Source organism: Panicum hallii, chromosome 2, assembly GCF_002211085.1.
Source record: "Panicum hallii strain FIL2 chromosome 2, PHallii_v3.1, whole genome shotgun sequence".
NCBI lineage: Eukaryota > Viridiplantae > Streptophyta > Magnoliopsida > Poales > Poaceae > Panicum > Panicum hallii.
Window position 1 is genome coordinate 41,321,048 of NC_038043.1, and position 15,821 is coordinate 41,336,868.

General features: G+C 40.4%; 3 protein-coding genes across 11 annotated transcripts; 2 read left to right on the forward strand and 1 right to left on the reverse strand.

The window, feature by feature from the left end:
• The first annotated feature begins 356 nt into the window (after window positions 1–356).
• LOC112882930 (ASC1-like protein 1) lies at window positions 357–3,925 on the forward strand. Its single transcript, XM_025948129.1, has 6 exons — window positions 357–842; window positions 2,312–2,538; window positions 2,629–2,784; window positions 2,888–3,073; window positions 3,220–3,404; window positions 3,499–3,925. The coding sequence occupies exons 1-6, from the start codon at window positions 687–689 to the stop codon at window positions 3,528–3,530; spliced, it is 942 nt and encodes a 313-aa protein (XP_025803914.1). The 5' UTR covers window positions 357–686; the 3' UTR covers window positions 3,531–3,925.
• A 338-nt stretch (window positions 3,926–4,263) lies between these two features.
• LOC112880175 (probable serine/threonine-protein kinase DDB_G0291350) lies at window positions 4,264–7,674 on the reverse strand. Its single transcript, XM_025944681.1, has 6 exons — window positions 7,369–7,674; window positions 6,951–7,093; window positions 6,408–6,548; window positions 5,714–5,899; window positions 5,225–5,349; window positions 4,264–4,706 (listed from the first exon to the last, which is right to left on the reverse strand). The coding sequence occupies exons 1-6, from the start codon at window positions 7,562–7,564 to the stop codon at window positions 4,481–4,483; spliced, it is 1,017 nt and encodes a 338-aa protein (XP_025800466.1). The 5' UTR covers window positions 7,565–7,674; the 3' UTR covers window positions 4,264–4,480.
• A 3,698-nt stretch (window positions 7,675–11,372) lies between these two features.
• LOC112880173 (26S proteasome non-ATPase regulatory subunit 12 homolog A-like) lies at window positions 11,373–15,776 on the forward strand. 9 transcript variants are annotated; one of them, XR_003226255.1, is made up of 13 exons: window positions 11,373–11,525; window positions 11,706–11,903; window positions 12,830–12,937; window positions 13,027–13,131; window positions 13,258–13,314; window positions 13,398–13,594; window positions 13,800–13,899; window positions 13,973–14,085; window positions 14,177–14,327; window positions 14,409–14,486; window positions 14,643–15,117; window positions 15,197–15,263; window positions 15,410–15,776. XR_003226255.1 is itself a non-coding variant. In XM_025944679.1 (11 exons), the coding sequence occupies exons 1-11, from the start codon at window positions 11,523–11,525 to the stop codon at window positions 14,859–14,861; spliced, it is 1,329 nt and encodes a 442-aa protein (XP_025800464.1). In that variant the 5' UTR covers window positions 11,373–11,522; the 3' UTR covers window positions 14,862–15,744. The 9 variants fall into 9 exon arrangements, 1 of the variants encoding a protein (XP_025800464.1); XR_003226256.1 differs by having other exon boundaries at window positions 14,643–15,089; XR_003226257.1 differs by having other exon boundaries at window positions 14,643–15,075.
• The last annotated feature ends 45 nt before the right edge of the window (window positions 15,777–15,821 follow it).

Consider the following 15,821-nt stretch of genomic DNA (forward strand, 5'->3'; position numbering starts at 1 on the left):
GAATAGAAAGTGTACTAGTTTCGCTCACAACTTTTACAGCATTTTCCACAAAAATAAATTTTGTAAGCCGCTCCGCAAATCGCTACTTCTTCTGACCATAAAAAATGCAACTCTCGCTTTCTAATAAGCCAAACGATTTCAAATTTGATTAAATTTATATAAAATAATATTTATATTTATATTATAAGATAAATATTATTAGATTAACCATGTAATATATTTTTATACTAAATCTATTTATAGATATAAATATTAGTAATTTTTATATAAAGTTAGTTAAATTTAAAATTATTTGATTCATCATAGTCGGCGCGCAGATCTTATCTCGCAGAGTCCCATCCCATGTCCCATCCAGATCCTCCTCCCATTTCTTGCGTTGTTTGCCGCCCCCACAGAAAAAGGCGCCAGTTCATCCGCTTCCGTTCCTTGTTCTCACCACCGTGAGGTCGACCTCCCCGTTCCCTCCCCTTCCTGGCTTCCTCCACTCCCAAATCTCACCTCCATCCAGCTCTTAGCTTCTCGCGTTGACTCGCCTCTGCCTCCATTCAGTGGCTGCTTGGATCGGCTCAGGGACGCCGGCGGGCCTTGTCCGCGCCGAATCTCGCGCCCATTTCGCGTTCCTGTTGGTTGCCGGAGTGGTTTGGATCCGAGGACTGGTCTCGAGTTCTTGGATCTCCTCCCCCTCAATGGCGGCGCTCGTGGAGCTGTTCCTGGGCTCCACGTCGGCGCCGGTGGACTGGGAGGCGGAGGCCTACCCGACCTACGGGGACTTCGCCGTGCTCCCCTTGCTCGTCGCCTTCTTCCCCGCCGTCCGGTTCCTCCTCGACCGACTCGTCTTCGAGGTAATCAGCTGCTCGCTGCAGGTTCCTTGGATCCGAAATGCCCGTGCTAAGTTGCGCTGGTTTGTAACGGATGGGATGGAACGGCGTTCGATTTCGATTAACCAATAGTCTGGCGGTTCTGGAGCTAGCCATTGTTCAGTCAGGTTGAACCAGATCAAAAAGAAGTTTCTTTTGCATTCATTTTCTGCATTGTGTAGGCTTTGACATGCAACAACCATCATACCAAATCCTCGATGAATGAATTACGCGCCGTAGAACTGGAGACTACATCATGGTCCATCTTTTGGTGTAGATGGTGCTGGAGTGTGTTTGGAAAAGGTGTGCGTACAACCTGTTAGATTCTGCTTTTGTGCAAATTGGCTTCCTTTGGGGTGCCGATTGTGTGTCCGGTGCCCCCGGAAAGGGGGCTATTAGGAGTCGCACGTGTGAGTAGCAGTCAAAGTGTCACATAGTCATATTTTTCAAAACTGTATATCCAAATCAAAATCCGACTACACCACTGTGTTCCTTGTGACGAAATCTTCAAAACAAGATCACACTTGGATAATTTTTTGTGGAACATTTTTTTTGAACGCGGAACAATTTTTTTTGTTGCTGGAACAATTGTTCCAGCAATATAAAAAAATATTCCGCCCGTGTGATAGTTTGGCTGCCAGTCACACATGTGACTCCTAATATTTCCGCCCGGAAACCTTAAAAAGTTCTGTTCTTCTTGCCTTTATTTGGTTGGTTGTTATGAGGCACGTTTTTAGATGCCATTTACATCTTCTTTTCCTTAAGGTTACACGTCTAAGCACTTTAGAGAAAAAACGTGTAAGCATCTTTGTTCTGTTAATCTAGAGTCTGCGCACCATGTTTGTACTTTTTTGGAAACTTTTTGGTTACTGGTTATAGCTAACCAAAGGTGGGGTGGCTATAGTATTTGGCTTGCAAGTGGCAATGAATATATTGTTTGGAGTTAAATGTTAGTACCCATGTGATTTACACAAAAAGAAAAAAAACAGAAAGGCAACATTAGAACAATCTTTGACTTATTAGAAGGATAGTTGCCATTTAAAAGGAGAAGATAGCTGGTAAATGAGGTGGAGAGGAAAAAGGGAGAAAACCGAGTAAATTGCAGATTGAACCATAACCACTTTTGCATGCCAAAGACTTCACAGCAAACAGATTTTGTTTTACTGGGTATCTAAGCATCCCCTTAATTTACATTCTTTATTGCAAAACCAATGTTATTGTTGTGCTAAATAAGAACCAAAACGAATTAAGTTCTGCACTTATGTACTTGTCTTGTTTGTTGTCATACATGTGTCACATTTATTGTGATATCAGATTGCAACCATACAATCTGAGCAAAATGATTTCAAATTAGGTAGATGCAATCATGACTACAATGGTGGTGTCAGTGCAATAACTGGGTTATGCCAGTATTTCCTTGCATGAAGATCTCATAGTCCTCATATTATTCGCAGATATTAGCACGAAGACTTATATTTGGAAAGGGATATGACAAACTTGCTGAAACAGATGATAGTAGAAAGAAAATCAATAAATTTAAGGAATCAGCGTGGAAGTTTGTTTATTTTCTTTCTGGAGAGGTGCTTTCATTATCTGTAACATACAATGAGCCATGGTTTAAGAACACCAGATACTTTTGGGTAGGGCCTGGTGATCAGATCTGGCCTGATCAAAAGATGAAGTAAGTACAAAAAGGCCTTCTCTTCCTCTTTCCAATTTTGTTTTCCCCCAACAAGATCCATGCTTCAACATTGAATTTTCCTTCTTCCAGACTGAAGCTCAAAGCTGTCTACATGTATGCTGCTGGATTTTACACATATTCAATCTTTGCTCTTCTGTTCTGGGAAACAAGACGTTCAGATTTTGGAGTTTCAATGTCTCACCATGTAGCAACTGTTGTTCTGATTGTTCTATCCTATATTTTCAGGTATGTTTCTAGAAATTTTCATAGGGGATTATGACTGCCATTCTATTACAAACTGACACCAGCATCATGACCTAGTTGTGTTGTTATTGTGCCTATTAAACAGATTTGCTCGTGTCGGCTCTGTTGTTTTAGCCCTTCATGATGCAAGTGATATATTCCTAGAGATTGGGAAGATGGCCAAGTACAGTAGCTGCGAGTGGCTAGCTGTTGTGGCATTTCTTCTTTTTGTTGCGTCGTGGATACTTCTTCGCCTCATTATTTTCCCTTTTTGGATTCTAAGAAGCACAAGGTAAACAATAACTCAGCTTGTAGGTTATCTGGCATCTAGTGCTACATCTGCCATTCATCACTGTACTTGAAAGAAGCATTAATCCACAAAAATCGCTGTAGCATATTTTGTTGATTAATGGTCTGATCTCATATCTTTTTTCCCAGCTATGAAGTACTGCTGACCCTGGACAAGAATAAGCATCGATTTTACGGCCCCATATACTACTATGTTTTCAATTGTCTTCTGTTCTCACTCCTAGTTCTTCACATATATTGGTGGATACTGATATGGCGGATGCTAGTTAAACAAATTCAATCAAAAGGACGTGTTGGCGACGATGTTCGATCTGGTCAGTGATCTTTCTCTTTTTCCTTCACGGTGCTAGATCTCTCTTCAGCAGCATCTTCTTATTGATTTACTAAAAACAGCTTAATCTTGCACAGATTCTGAAGGCGAAGATGAGCATGAAGATTAACTTTTTAGATTGAATGCTTAACTGAAGAACTATGTCTGGTGTTCCCTACAGCAAGGCACACCATCTGAAAACCTTTTTTACCCCCTTTTACAGAAGACATGCAGATATTAGATCTCATTAGACCGTATCATTCTTTCAGCATCAAAGATGGCAACCATCATCTGTGAATTTCCACTGAAAACACCTGCACACTCATGTCCTTGTATGAAAGAAAAGTGCTTTGTGTTTTTCAGTCGATCAGCATTTGTAAAAGATACAGAATAATCTCCTGTTCATTCATTTTTGTAACTATACAGTTGATTTTGATTTCAAAGCATGTAATTTGCTACAGTAATTCAGTGATATCTTGTGTATCATCCGTTATGATGGAAGTACTGGGAAGAACTTGCCAAGAAGAATGTAACGCTATTCACTCTTATTTCTGCACGAGTCTGTTTTGCTGCCACAATTGTCCACAGATATACTATTACTCCTCGTTCCACACTTTTCTTATTTAGATCAAGTTTATAAAAGCGCACTAACATCTACACCAACAAATTAGTTTCATTGAAACCAACAACGAAATATATTTTCATATGGTGCATTTATTTGGTATTGTAGAAAAACTAGAAATCAATATTCTACGTCATTTTGATTTAGGAGAAAGCAAAAAATGGCACACGTATTGGAACGGAGTGATTAATTTTTTTTAAAAAAACTAGAGAACCTGATATATTTGTCCACAACCGTAGGCTTTTGATGCTATTACATATATTATATAGCAACTTTTGATGTTCACTTGATATTACATAACTGAATAAAACATTAGGTCGATGTCGATAACAATCTTAAAGTTCTACAAGGAATCAATATTGCGCATATCCAAGAATCGAATGATGTCAAGCATGAACCCATTTTACATATTCATTTCGTGTAACAAAGAATAAGACGAATGGAAACTACAAGCTGGTTTAGGACAAGTATTTTGTGATGAGCTTGTCAACATGAAGAACTACATCACCAATGTGAGGGCGCATTGCAGGTTGAGGCTGAAGCATCCAGATAACAAACTGGCGAAGTTCATCAGGATAAGGAGGGTTAGGTCCTGCTGGCCACTTCAGCTGCCCATTGACAATAGCAAGTTGCAGACTTCCTTCAGATTCACCAAGAGCATCCTCAAATGGTGAAACATTAAACCTACAAAGAGTAAATGTGATATCAGCCATTTATCAAGCACTTAAAGCTCTATTTCATTTGTGGACATGATACATGAATTATCTGAGTCTGTTGACTGCATAACAAGTTCAGCAAAATGGTCACTTTAACTTCAGCAGAGAATCGACTGCAAAATGCACGAGCTGCGCACAGAAGCATAATTCGACTTGATACTTCAACCACACAACCACCCAAAGGGTATCGCAGAGGAATAAATTGTTGTCCAGAAGTGTTAAATTTCAGTTTTTGATCAGATAGTCATTCTTCCAGTACTAAATTGAACATGTTATCAGTGTTCCTGAAAAAAATTGAAAGCCAAATGGAATGCTAGGAACCAGATAGGGTCATCGCATAAAGTCAATATATAATTATAAAATTTTAACTATGTGCCCAAGAAGTTTTAGACAAATTCGTTAAAAAATTAGACTAACACTTAAATCGATAAGGGAACTGAATCTGGGGTTGTCATATTTGCTCATGCAAACAACAGGTAGACTTACATGATTGCATAAAGGGTGCATCCTAGAGACCAGATGTCCGTCCTCTCATCAATATCAGCATGGCTTGGGCAGTCCCATAATTCAGGGGCACGATAAGCTGCAGAGCAATGCTCAGCAGCCCATTCCTACACAGAACAAGATACGGGTCAGTAATCCTTAGACAGTGACAGCTTTCAATGCACCAAGATTTCAAATTCTTCTAGCTAGAACAGGAATATTCTAAACTCTAAAGTAAGATCAACTGTCTACAAGATTACTCAGCCTTACAATTTCACTAACTTATGGAAAGAACAGAACTTGTAGTAAGCTTTTCCTTCTTATTTTTTGGTTTGTGCAGAATCATTTAAACTTGTTTGTACATTTGAGTAGAGAAAAAATGGATTTCTAGACTATGGAGACACATATTTGAGATTATATGAAAAATGAGAACACAGTTTCTAAAGAGTTGTCTTATGTGAAAAAAAATACTAGAAGCCAATGCTGACAAACCTGCAACTGTAACGCCTCAGAGTGCGAACGGATTTGCTTTCTTGCAGGCCTTGCACTTCCAAAATCCATTAAAGTTGCAACAGGTGCTTGTCCTTTACGACGGGCTATGAGAACATTACCAGGCTTCACATCATTATGGGCATATGGAGGATCAAAGCTGTGCATGTGCTTCAGTCCTTCACACAACTGTCAGTAGCCTTCTATCAGCATACACTATACAGAAGTACATATAGGATGAAAAAGAACGATGGTAACCATTTCCCATGCAAGTTATGATATCCCATTCTACCAATACAGGAAGGTAATTTTGATGCAGCAAATTTTATTCTGACATGAGAAGCCTATAAGAAACCAATAAGATTAGAGTTCTACATATCTTACAACTTCCTCTTCCAGAGCTTTCCCAATTTAATATTGCATGAGGCATACATGATACATGAAGCAGAAAGCATGTTGTTACCAATGAGCTATGATTCTACTCGAATAAAAACAAACAATGCAAGCTAGCAAACAAAGTAACGCCAGCGTTTTTTTTATTTCAGAAAGATTATGAAGGACTTACATGATAACCTATTTCATATTGAACATTGGTCTCAACCAATTGTGATTGTAATTCCATGAAAGCAATATCAAAAATAGTAATGGAAACATCATTTATTTGAATATAGTGAACTAATCTAATCAATGGACTGACCTGACGGAATATTTGCAGAACGTCAGCTGTTGAATAGAATTCCTTTCTGGACAGCATAATGTTAGCGTTGTCCAATAAAGTACCATCCAAATGGACTGGAAAGAGCAGGTACGCTTCATGGCTCAAATCTCCTTGTGGACTCTAAAAATAACAAGACAACAAGCCTTCTCAGCATGAGGTAAACTTTTTGAGAAAAAATAGTTCAGTAAAACATCAAGTCCCCTAACCAACAAAACATTTTTATTTGACATTACATCACTGCAGCAGACTATATACACATTTGTAATCCTTTCTTTTTTCTACATCTCTCACATATATAGCTTCCTTCCTTTCTATCAGGTGCTGAGATGAGAAAAGAATGGCTTAGAACACCCTTTTTTTTTGAAAAAAACAGTGTGCCTATTTGATGCCTACCAATCACGATGAAATTAGTCAAACTCAACATGTTTCCCTAAATCTTGCACATAGTTTGACATCTCAATGTCCAGTTGCGTATAGCATTGCTAGGCACATGCAACAAACAAAATAGGCAAAATAGATTACCTTGACAGTTATTATGGCATGATCAAGAAGCGGGAACAGGTTGGGGTGATTGAAAAATGACGACACGCGGATTTCCTCCTTCACCAGATCCAGCTGCTCCTTGCTCTGTATCAGCACCTTCTTCATGGCATACGTTCCATCCTCTGAGATTGACACACGAAGCAAAACATATTTAGCTGTGTTTGTGTACTGTAAGACGCGGAACTGAAGAACCTCCGCTCATTTGATGATAGCATCACGGAATAGCAGTGGGAGAAGGACCAAGATACGTTAGTGAAATCGAGAATGGAGAAATCACAAGCTAGAACCACGCACGAATCCTAGTACAATTCATTTTTGTCCCAATTTCACGAACTGATCCAGCACACTGAGGCGAAATCAAGCGCTCGCAAAGGGGGCCGAGGGTGGTGCGGGGGACCTGAGACATGGGCATCGTGGCGCTTGGCGGGCGCGGCGTCGGAGGCGGGCTGCTGCTCCTTGACGAGGTAGACGAAGGCGAGGCCGCCCTCGCCGATCTGGCGGATGACGCGGAAGCGGCGCTCGTTGATCCAGACGTCGCCGCCGCCCGTCGCGGCGCCGTAGATGGTGTTGAGCCCAGAGAAGGAACAGCCCATCCTCTGGATCTGGCCTCCTCCTCGGCTCCTCGGCGGCGATCTCACACGCCGCGCGTCCCCTGATGCGGTTGGTCCGGTGGTTTCGCAGGTCAGCCCCAGGCACGTCCACGCGGACAGTGACTAGAGGATTGCTTCTTATATAATCTCACGTGACGGACAGAGGGAGCAAGCCTTTTCCTTATTTCAAAAATGAACTAAATTCTTTTTTGCGATTAAAAATTTAAATGACTTAATAAGTTGGTTGAAGAAAAGAAACATAGACGAAAGCTCCACAATTTTGTTATGAACTTGTAGATCGTGGACACTAATAATATAAAAAAGTCATAAAGGTTGACAATAAAATATAACAAATAGATTTTACTATATACAAGTATTTTATTAAAAATACTTTGAAATGTAATGATATTGTATTGGAATTGTTTTTAGATGTTCAACTTATTGGTCAAAATTTTGACAGTGTAGATCGTATTAATTCTCTAAACGGCTGTATTTGAATCGGAGCAAGGATACGTTAAATACTTAATTTCAGCGGCTCCCTTATAAATATTCTTGAGATGAGACGCTTTCCAATTTGCTTGATGTCCAAGCTTGCAAGCGGGTCATTTACACGAATCTAGAGACGTTATTTTGCTTCAAGTCTAAGTATGTAGGTGATTCGTTACTTCAAAACCTAGGGATGCAATTGACAATCTGGTGATCAGCTGACATTCATTGCTATGTCATTGGTTTAATGGGAGTCCATTCGGCTAAAAAGACCTAGAGGTGCAAATTCAATTATGGTGCGGGATTGATTGATTCTTTTCGAATTTTCGGTTGGAGTTTTGTTGACCTGTGCGACTATGCGCAGTTTCACCTTTGCATATCTACCCAAAATCTAGTTTTACAAGAGGGCAAATTTGCACTATAGTTCGTGGAGATGCTGCAACCATGGAGCGCGATCTTAGAAGCATTTTGGCGTCATTTTTGGTAAGTAATCTGAGTCAATGCTGCTAGGAGAAAGAAAAATCATGCGATGAACTGTCGTAGAGATTCAAGGTGAGAGTGGATGGTTCGTGAGGGTGCCCAAGTCATGTGAAAAGTGAGCCTTGCAAGTGAAGCCAGTAATGCCTGCAGTATCTTAATCCTGCACGTATTGCAATATCTATTTGGTACTCCTCTATTTTAAATTATAGATTATTTTAGTAAATTTAAATATATTGTATTTATTATGTATCTAGATATAAGTAGATATAGTGTTTATGTAGGTGCATAGCAAAAGTTATGTATCTAAATTTGCTAAAACGATTTATAATTTGCGATGGAGATTGAGGGAGCAGATGCAAAGTCAAAACTGTGCCGAGCCTCGTGCCTGCCACTGCTACTCAATACTCGTTAGAAGGCATGTACAAAGACTTCTTTTTCTTTTTTGCAAAGATTAACAAAGACTTGACTGAGATAATCCTGATCTCCTTGCAATTGATCAGCGAATTCACATTTCGTCGCGCAAATAAAGATCCATGGAATACAATTCCAATTATCACCAGAAAGAAGTTGATCTCGAGCATTTTGCTGATAAAAAGGAGTAACAGAGGAAACTAAAGTGGATCGTCAGCAGTTTACCGGACTAATATTATGGTTCAAGGACACAAATTGCTGATTGTGACGGTAAGTTTAGGTTAGAAAACGAAGGGGGAAGAAAATTATCTATAAGGATTTTTCATCTCATAATTTTACAGCAAACACTATTCTCGTTTAAAAGGGAGGGGGGCAAAGAAAGCACACATACATTTTATATACTAAGCGTATCGGATCTCTCTAAAACTGCTGTCATAGCCTGACGACAGTTCCCCTCTACCATTAGCAACAATTGCAGAAACAACTACACATCTGATATGACCATTTCCTAGAAGCACAAACTTCTGCTGCACCCTCACAACTGATAGATGATATATGTGTCACATATTTTATTTTGACATCAAATTACAACCATACTATCTGAGCAAAATGGTTTCAAAATAGCTAGATGCAATCATGATTACAGAGTACCTTTTTACTATCGTTGTTGTGCAATAATATCTGTGCTATGCCAGTACCTTTTTACATGAAGATCTCATCTTTACATAACGAAATCTGCCCCAGAGACTGATGAGAACATCACTTATTTAAATGCACACAACACGCCTCCACTAGACATTCAAGGTCCAATCAAGGTCCAATCACTAGAGCTCGTGCACGACAATTGAATTTAGAGGTGAACTCGTTCCTAAGCACTTCAACTTATGATTTTGAGAATAGATTGTTACCTAATAATTATATTGTGATTAGGAGCTAAGGAGAGGATCATGAGATGCATGTAGAAGGGCTTAGAGGTGTGGAGGTACAGTAAGAGAGTGCAAGCCAAGTTGGAGATCCAATCCAAGTCGACTTCGAGTCCACCTCAGAGTCCAGAAGCAGTCTGCCTTAAATTGGACACCCAAGCCACATATAGAGTCGGATTTGGACGTTCTATGGATGGAACTAGAATTTCATAAGGTTTCCAATGGCACCGGACCCACCTCAAAATTTCTTCTGAGTCGACGGAAATCATCGAAACAAGTGGACGTCCAGAATCTGTCACGGTGCAGCGTCACCATCTTTTGGACCGCTGGCCCGTGTATCGTGTTGAAGCCCGTTAGGGTTGCGTCCAGGGGACTTGCACGCCCCTAACTCTCCTTTTTTTTTTCCAGTAGCCGTCGCCACTTTAAGGTTTAGGTTTTGCCTAGATTCAATCTGTCATCGAACAGCGTCGCCGTTCATCGGTTCGTGAGACCCCAACTTGTGAGTTTAATCATTTATCTGCAAATTGGTTGCATTCTTTCTCGTTCTTGCTTGTGTTCTTCGATTCGCAAGTAAAGATTAGCCTTCTTGGCGAGGTCGACCGAGCACCGCCGGTCGATAACCAGAGGAGACGTTGTGCTGCAATTGCGGGATTCGGAACATGTTATTCGGAAGCCGGATCGAATTGTGTAGCAACTCCACCAAATCAAGAGATATGAGAATCTTTCGGAAGATTGGAAACCCTAATATACGTCAGAGACTCTAGCTTCTCATTTGACCAGCCACCTTCCATTCCCATCTGTTAGATGTTGACCAGACCTTCCACAACCGTAGGCAATTGAGCTAGTGTTTCTACAAACTTCATTCCGAGCGCGTATCCTGGGCCCGTGAATATTTTGGATGCAGCTTCTGTACCTTTTATATTTGTTTCTCATCTTTTGGTTGTACATAGCCACAAGCTGAGATGCAGTTTCTAGTATCCACAAAATTTCTAGTATCCACAAAATTAGCACATAAGAGGTATACAGATCAGTGTGATTAGATATAACCTCATCCAGCATCCAAGATATTTGGGACACCATAAAAGTTATGTTCTCATGTTAGATTAGCAACTGCAGCCTTTTATCTTGTATGTATGAAATTTAAATTTCTAAACACCATAGCTGCCAGCTTTGCCTCGCCCATTTCGAAAGGTACATATAATGTGAATTTGATTTAATATGCACATATTCATCAAAAACTGCATTTAGTTTCATAACGTTTTATTCCACTTCCAGGTAATATTTATACTTCTATTCCTGTATTGACTACAACACATATTTCATCTTAAGTTATAAATAAAAAACTGATTCAAAACTGCAATCATTTTTACCCTCTCATACTGCAATCATTTATAGCACGGGAACTGTTTTCGCGCGTACCATTTGGTCCTGTAGCTCGGTATTGTTCACGCGGATCTGGCCGGTGTTTCCCTATCGGGCGGTCAGGAGAGGGGCTAAAGTTAAGCCGTGGCAAGTCACTGATGAATCTCCCCATCGCCAGTTCGGACGAGCACCTCAGTTCTTCCCCTGTCGCAAGTCTGTCCGCCGGGGTTCCCTGTTAGAAAAAAAAAGTCTCGCCGCCTCGCCTCGTCCTCCGCCGCCGCATCCCCGCGATTCCGACCATGGTGAGCGCCCCGTCGGTCTCATCCCTCACCTTTCTCCATCCCCATATCATCTCTCCACACTCCGGCGCTTTTCCTGATCTCTGGGCCAGCCGGCATGCCGCGCCCCCTTCCCTAGGGTTTCGATCTCGTTGATTTCCTGCGATCCCGCAGTCTAACTCTGCTGTTGATGGATGGGTGCAGGAGGGCGACAGTACCAACCTCGATGCGGCGATAGAGTCACTCCTGAATGTCGAGAAGCAGATGAGACTGGCCGGCGATGTCGCTGGCACGCGGAAGGCCGTCATCGACATCGTCGAGCTTTGCTACAAAGCCGGTGCGTGGAAGACACTGAATGACCAGATCGTTCTCCTCTCGAAGAGGAGAGGCCAGCTCAAGCAGGTTGGTTCTATTGTATCATATGTCTACTAGACGTTTTAGATGTGGCTTAGCAATTACTTTACTTCTGCAAGGTCGATTCGTGTTTAAACTTCAAATTTTCTCTGAATCGCATGCGATTGAAGTGACTAAAGAAGTATGTTACTACTGTAAATTTGTTGCCATGCTCTTGGCACTGTAGCTATTCGTTCAGGTATTGATCCGATGTTGAACTAATTATCTGTTAAAAGAAGCTGGAATCGAGAAAGATTTCTGAATTAAAGTCGCCTGTTTAAAATGTCTATGGTTAAAGGGAGTATGGTTTATTCATCTAATAACATTTGCTGCATCTGTAAGGATTGCAAGCAATAGGAACACATTATATCATACTTTATAACATTGTTACTCCTTGCAGCAACCATTGTACAACATAATATTGTCATTTGCAGCAACTGTTTTCATTTGATTGTTTGTCAGGGTAATTATTTTCCTAAGACCAATGAAGAGTTACACTTGTAGGAGTATCTGTATTGGCCCTATTCATTGTTGAACAACCACAATGCTATTTTCATCTGCAAGCAGTTTTCTGTAATCTTTCTTTATGTCCAAATTCAGTGGATTCTTTAGATGCTTGGACATGTAACTGGCAATCACCTCTGGATAATGTTTTGCCCATGACGAGAATGCTTTATTAGACCATTACAAGTATGTAGTTCTTTACTTCCTTTTGGTTGACTCAAAAAGAATAAAAGTCTGCTTATGGCGTATACTGTACCAAAGCCGTACAACTTGCTTCACTCTACTATCTTGTTTTTTCGGATTCATGTGCCATCATTGTTCTTAAAAATTGATAAATGTATGTAAAGCAAGCCAATCTATGTATTACAATTGCTAGTATTTTATTTTTGTTTACCATACACTTATCTCACGGTCTCTGTTATTTATCGCAGGCCATTACCGCCATGGTTCAGAAAGCAATGGAGTACATTGATTTGACGCCAGACATGGACACATGCATTGAGCTAATCAAAACATTGAGCAGCGTCTCTGCTGGCAAAGTGAGAAATTTTCCATCTTGATAATTTTTATTTTCTTTCAAATCCATTGTCTTCGTGTGTGTGATCTCACAATTGTGCATGTATTGTAGATATATGTCGAGATAGAGCGAGCAAGATTGATCAAAAGACTTGCGAAAATCAAAGAGGAACAGGGAAAGATTGATGAGGCTGCTGACTTGATGCAAGAAATTGCTGTAAGTTTGCACTGCACTAAAATTGAGGATATGCAATATGTGCTATTGTCTTCTGTGGCAATGTTTCATTACTCTTTAGATTGTTTCTCAGTTCTCACCATCTATGACTAACGAGCTGTTTATCAGGTCGAAACATTTGGTTCTATGGCAAAGACAGAAAAAATTGCATTCATTCTCGAGCAGGTACTATGCCAATCACTAAGGTAGAACTTTGGATTGTTACCAAATGCTGGTTCATGCGAAACTTACTGCTACTGTTGTCACAGGTCCGGCTATGTCTGGATCGTCAAGATTTTGTCCGAGCACAAATTCTATCCAGGAAAATCAGTACTAGAGTATTTGATGCAGATCCATCAAAGGAAAAAAAGAAACCGAAAGAAGGTGACAGCATTGTTCAGGATGCTCCTGCGGAAATACCTTCCCTCCTAGAATTGAAACGCATCTACTATGAACTGATGATTCGGTATGCGATGCTTCTGCTCAATCAGATTGATGCACCACTGGCCTGTTATTCAATTTCTATTGTTAGCTCTGTCACCTGTGGAAATTGCTTTTCATTTCCTCTTCTCCCCCAATTACCTGCCCAGTCTCTTTGTTCTGTTTAATGTTATGCTTCACAATTAAGCTTCGTATGGAGCCTATCATAATTCTTGATTGTCTCTTCCCAGATATTACTCGCACAACAATGATTACCTGGAGATCTGCCGCTGTTACAAGGCAATCTATGATATTCCAGCTATAAAAGAGGATCCAGCAAAATGGATACCGGTACTCTCTCTTTCTGTCTACACACATGCGCGCACACACTCCCCCTTAGTTATCTGACTGAATTCCTTTGCAGATTCTTAGGAAGATCTGTTGGTACTTAGTGCTGGCACCTCATGATCCTATGCAATCGAGCCTTCTCAACGCTACTCTAGAGGATAAAAACCTTTCTGAGATCCCAAATTTCAGGTCAGTTGTATGTTTTCGAAATTGCAATCTCGCAACTCCCTAGCAGGCTTATATCTTAATAAATCTTTTCCTGTTGTAATGAAAAAATTAGATTATTGCTGAAGCAGCTGGTTACTATGGAGGTCATTCAATGGACAAGTTTGTGGGAATTCTACAAAAATGAATATGAGAATGAGAAGCTTCTTGGAGGAGCTTTGGGTGCCAAAACTGAAGAAGATTTGAAGCTGAGGATCATAGAACATGTATTGCTTAGTTTGGTCAATATTTACTTAATCATTTTGCTTTATACTTGTCTATTGAATCTGAATTCTTGCTCTCTTCAGAATATCTTGGTTGTCTCCAAGTACTATTCAAGGATTACCCTCAAGAGGATTGCGGACCTTCTCTGCCTGAGTTTGCAGGTTTGTATTTCTTCACCTTTGTGCAATATTGTATTTTGGTCGTGTTACCAAGTGTGGCATCTCGTCTTTGTTAATGTTCCAATGCATGACAGTTTACCTATTTTATGAGGCATTTTATAACTGTAGTCTAACTGGCACTGCGCATTACTCTTTCAGGAGGCAGAGAAGCATCTTTCAGACATGGTGAACTCTAAATCTCTGATTGCAAAGATCGACAGGCCAATGGGTGTAGTGAGCTTCCGTACAGCTCAAGACAGCAATGGAGTACTCAACTCATGGGCCACAAACCTCGAGAAGCTTCTTGACCTTGTTGAGAAGAGCTGCCACCAAATACACAAGGAGACGATGATCCACAAGGCGGTGTTGAAAGCTTAGTTTTGGCTCGTGGCTTTAGGTTCCCTTTGTAGCCTCCCGTGGACAAATTTCACAAATTACAGGACATGAAGCTTTCCCCTGTTTGCTTTGGCAAGAAGTATTAGCTTTCAGCCAAATATTGCCAAAGCCTATCAGATCAAGCTTACGTTCTTGCCGCCTCATTGACGGCATTAGGCTTGCTGTCGTATGGAATTTCCAAACTTGAACTTGGAAAGTCAGTCTTTTCAAGTAAGAGTAGTAAAGTCAGTCTTTTCAAGTAAGAGTAGCCTTCCGATTCTTGCATCTGGTATTTCTATGTGCAGGATATTAAATGTCGAATCTTCATTTTGGCACAGGAAATGATCATTATCAGATTCACAACCTCAATACCCACTCTGAAGATTTTGGTTCTTGACTCCAGAGGTCCTAATCTGGACTCGTTTGTTGACTTCATCAAATATTTCCCCTGCTTGCAAAAGCTGTATATAGTTGTCAGTCATTGTCTTTGGCTGCTTTTAAATATAATCTGGTTAAAGTGTTTACAAATTATTTCTTCTTTCTCTATACAGTCTCACCCTGTCACCCACTATGAAAACCAGTGGTCCTCGAGCACTATGATAGCAGGAGGCATGATGTCAACTTCGCCAATAGAGCTTCAATGACAATTGAGCTTCTTGGGGGTGCTCAATTGAAATTCCAAAGTGGGTATGGGAGAAATAAGAAATTCAACAAGAAATAGGCATGAGGATTTCTATGACAGCTCATTATGTAAAAGCGAGGATTTGATGCCTATTCACTAGATTATCATGTCTTTCGTCCAAAGCCAAAATTTTATATGCCTACTGTGGTTGTAGTAATGTTTCTCCCTTCAGATTTATCGGGATACTGAAATGTTTTTGAGATACCTTTTGATCTGCAATCAAAATAGCTGAGACATGCGGAGGGACAGGTAGAGATGTAAGTGGGTATTTAATAGTGTTT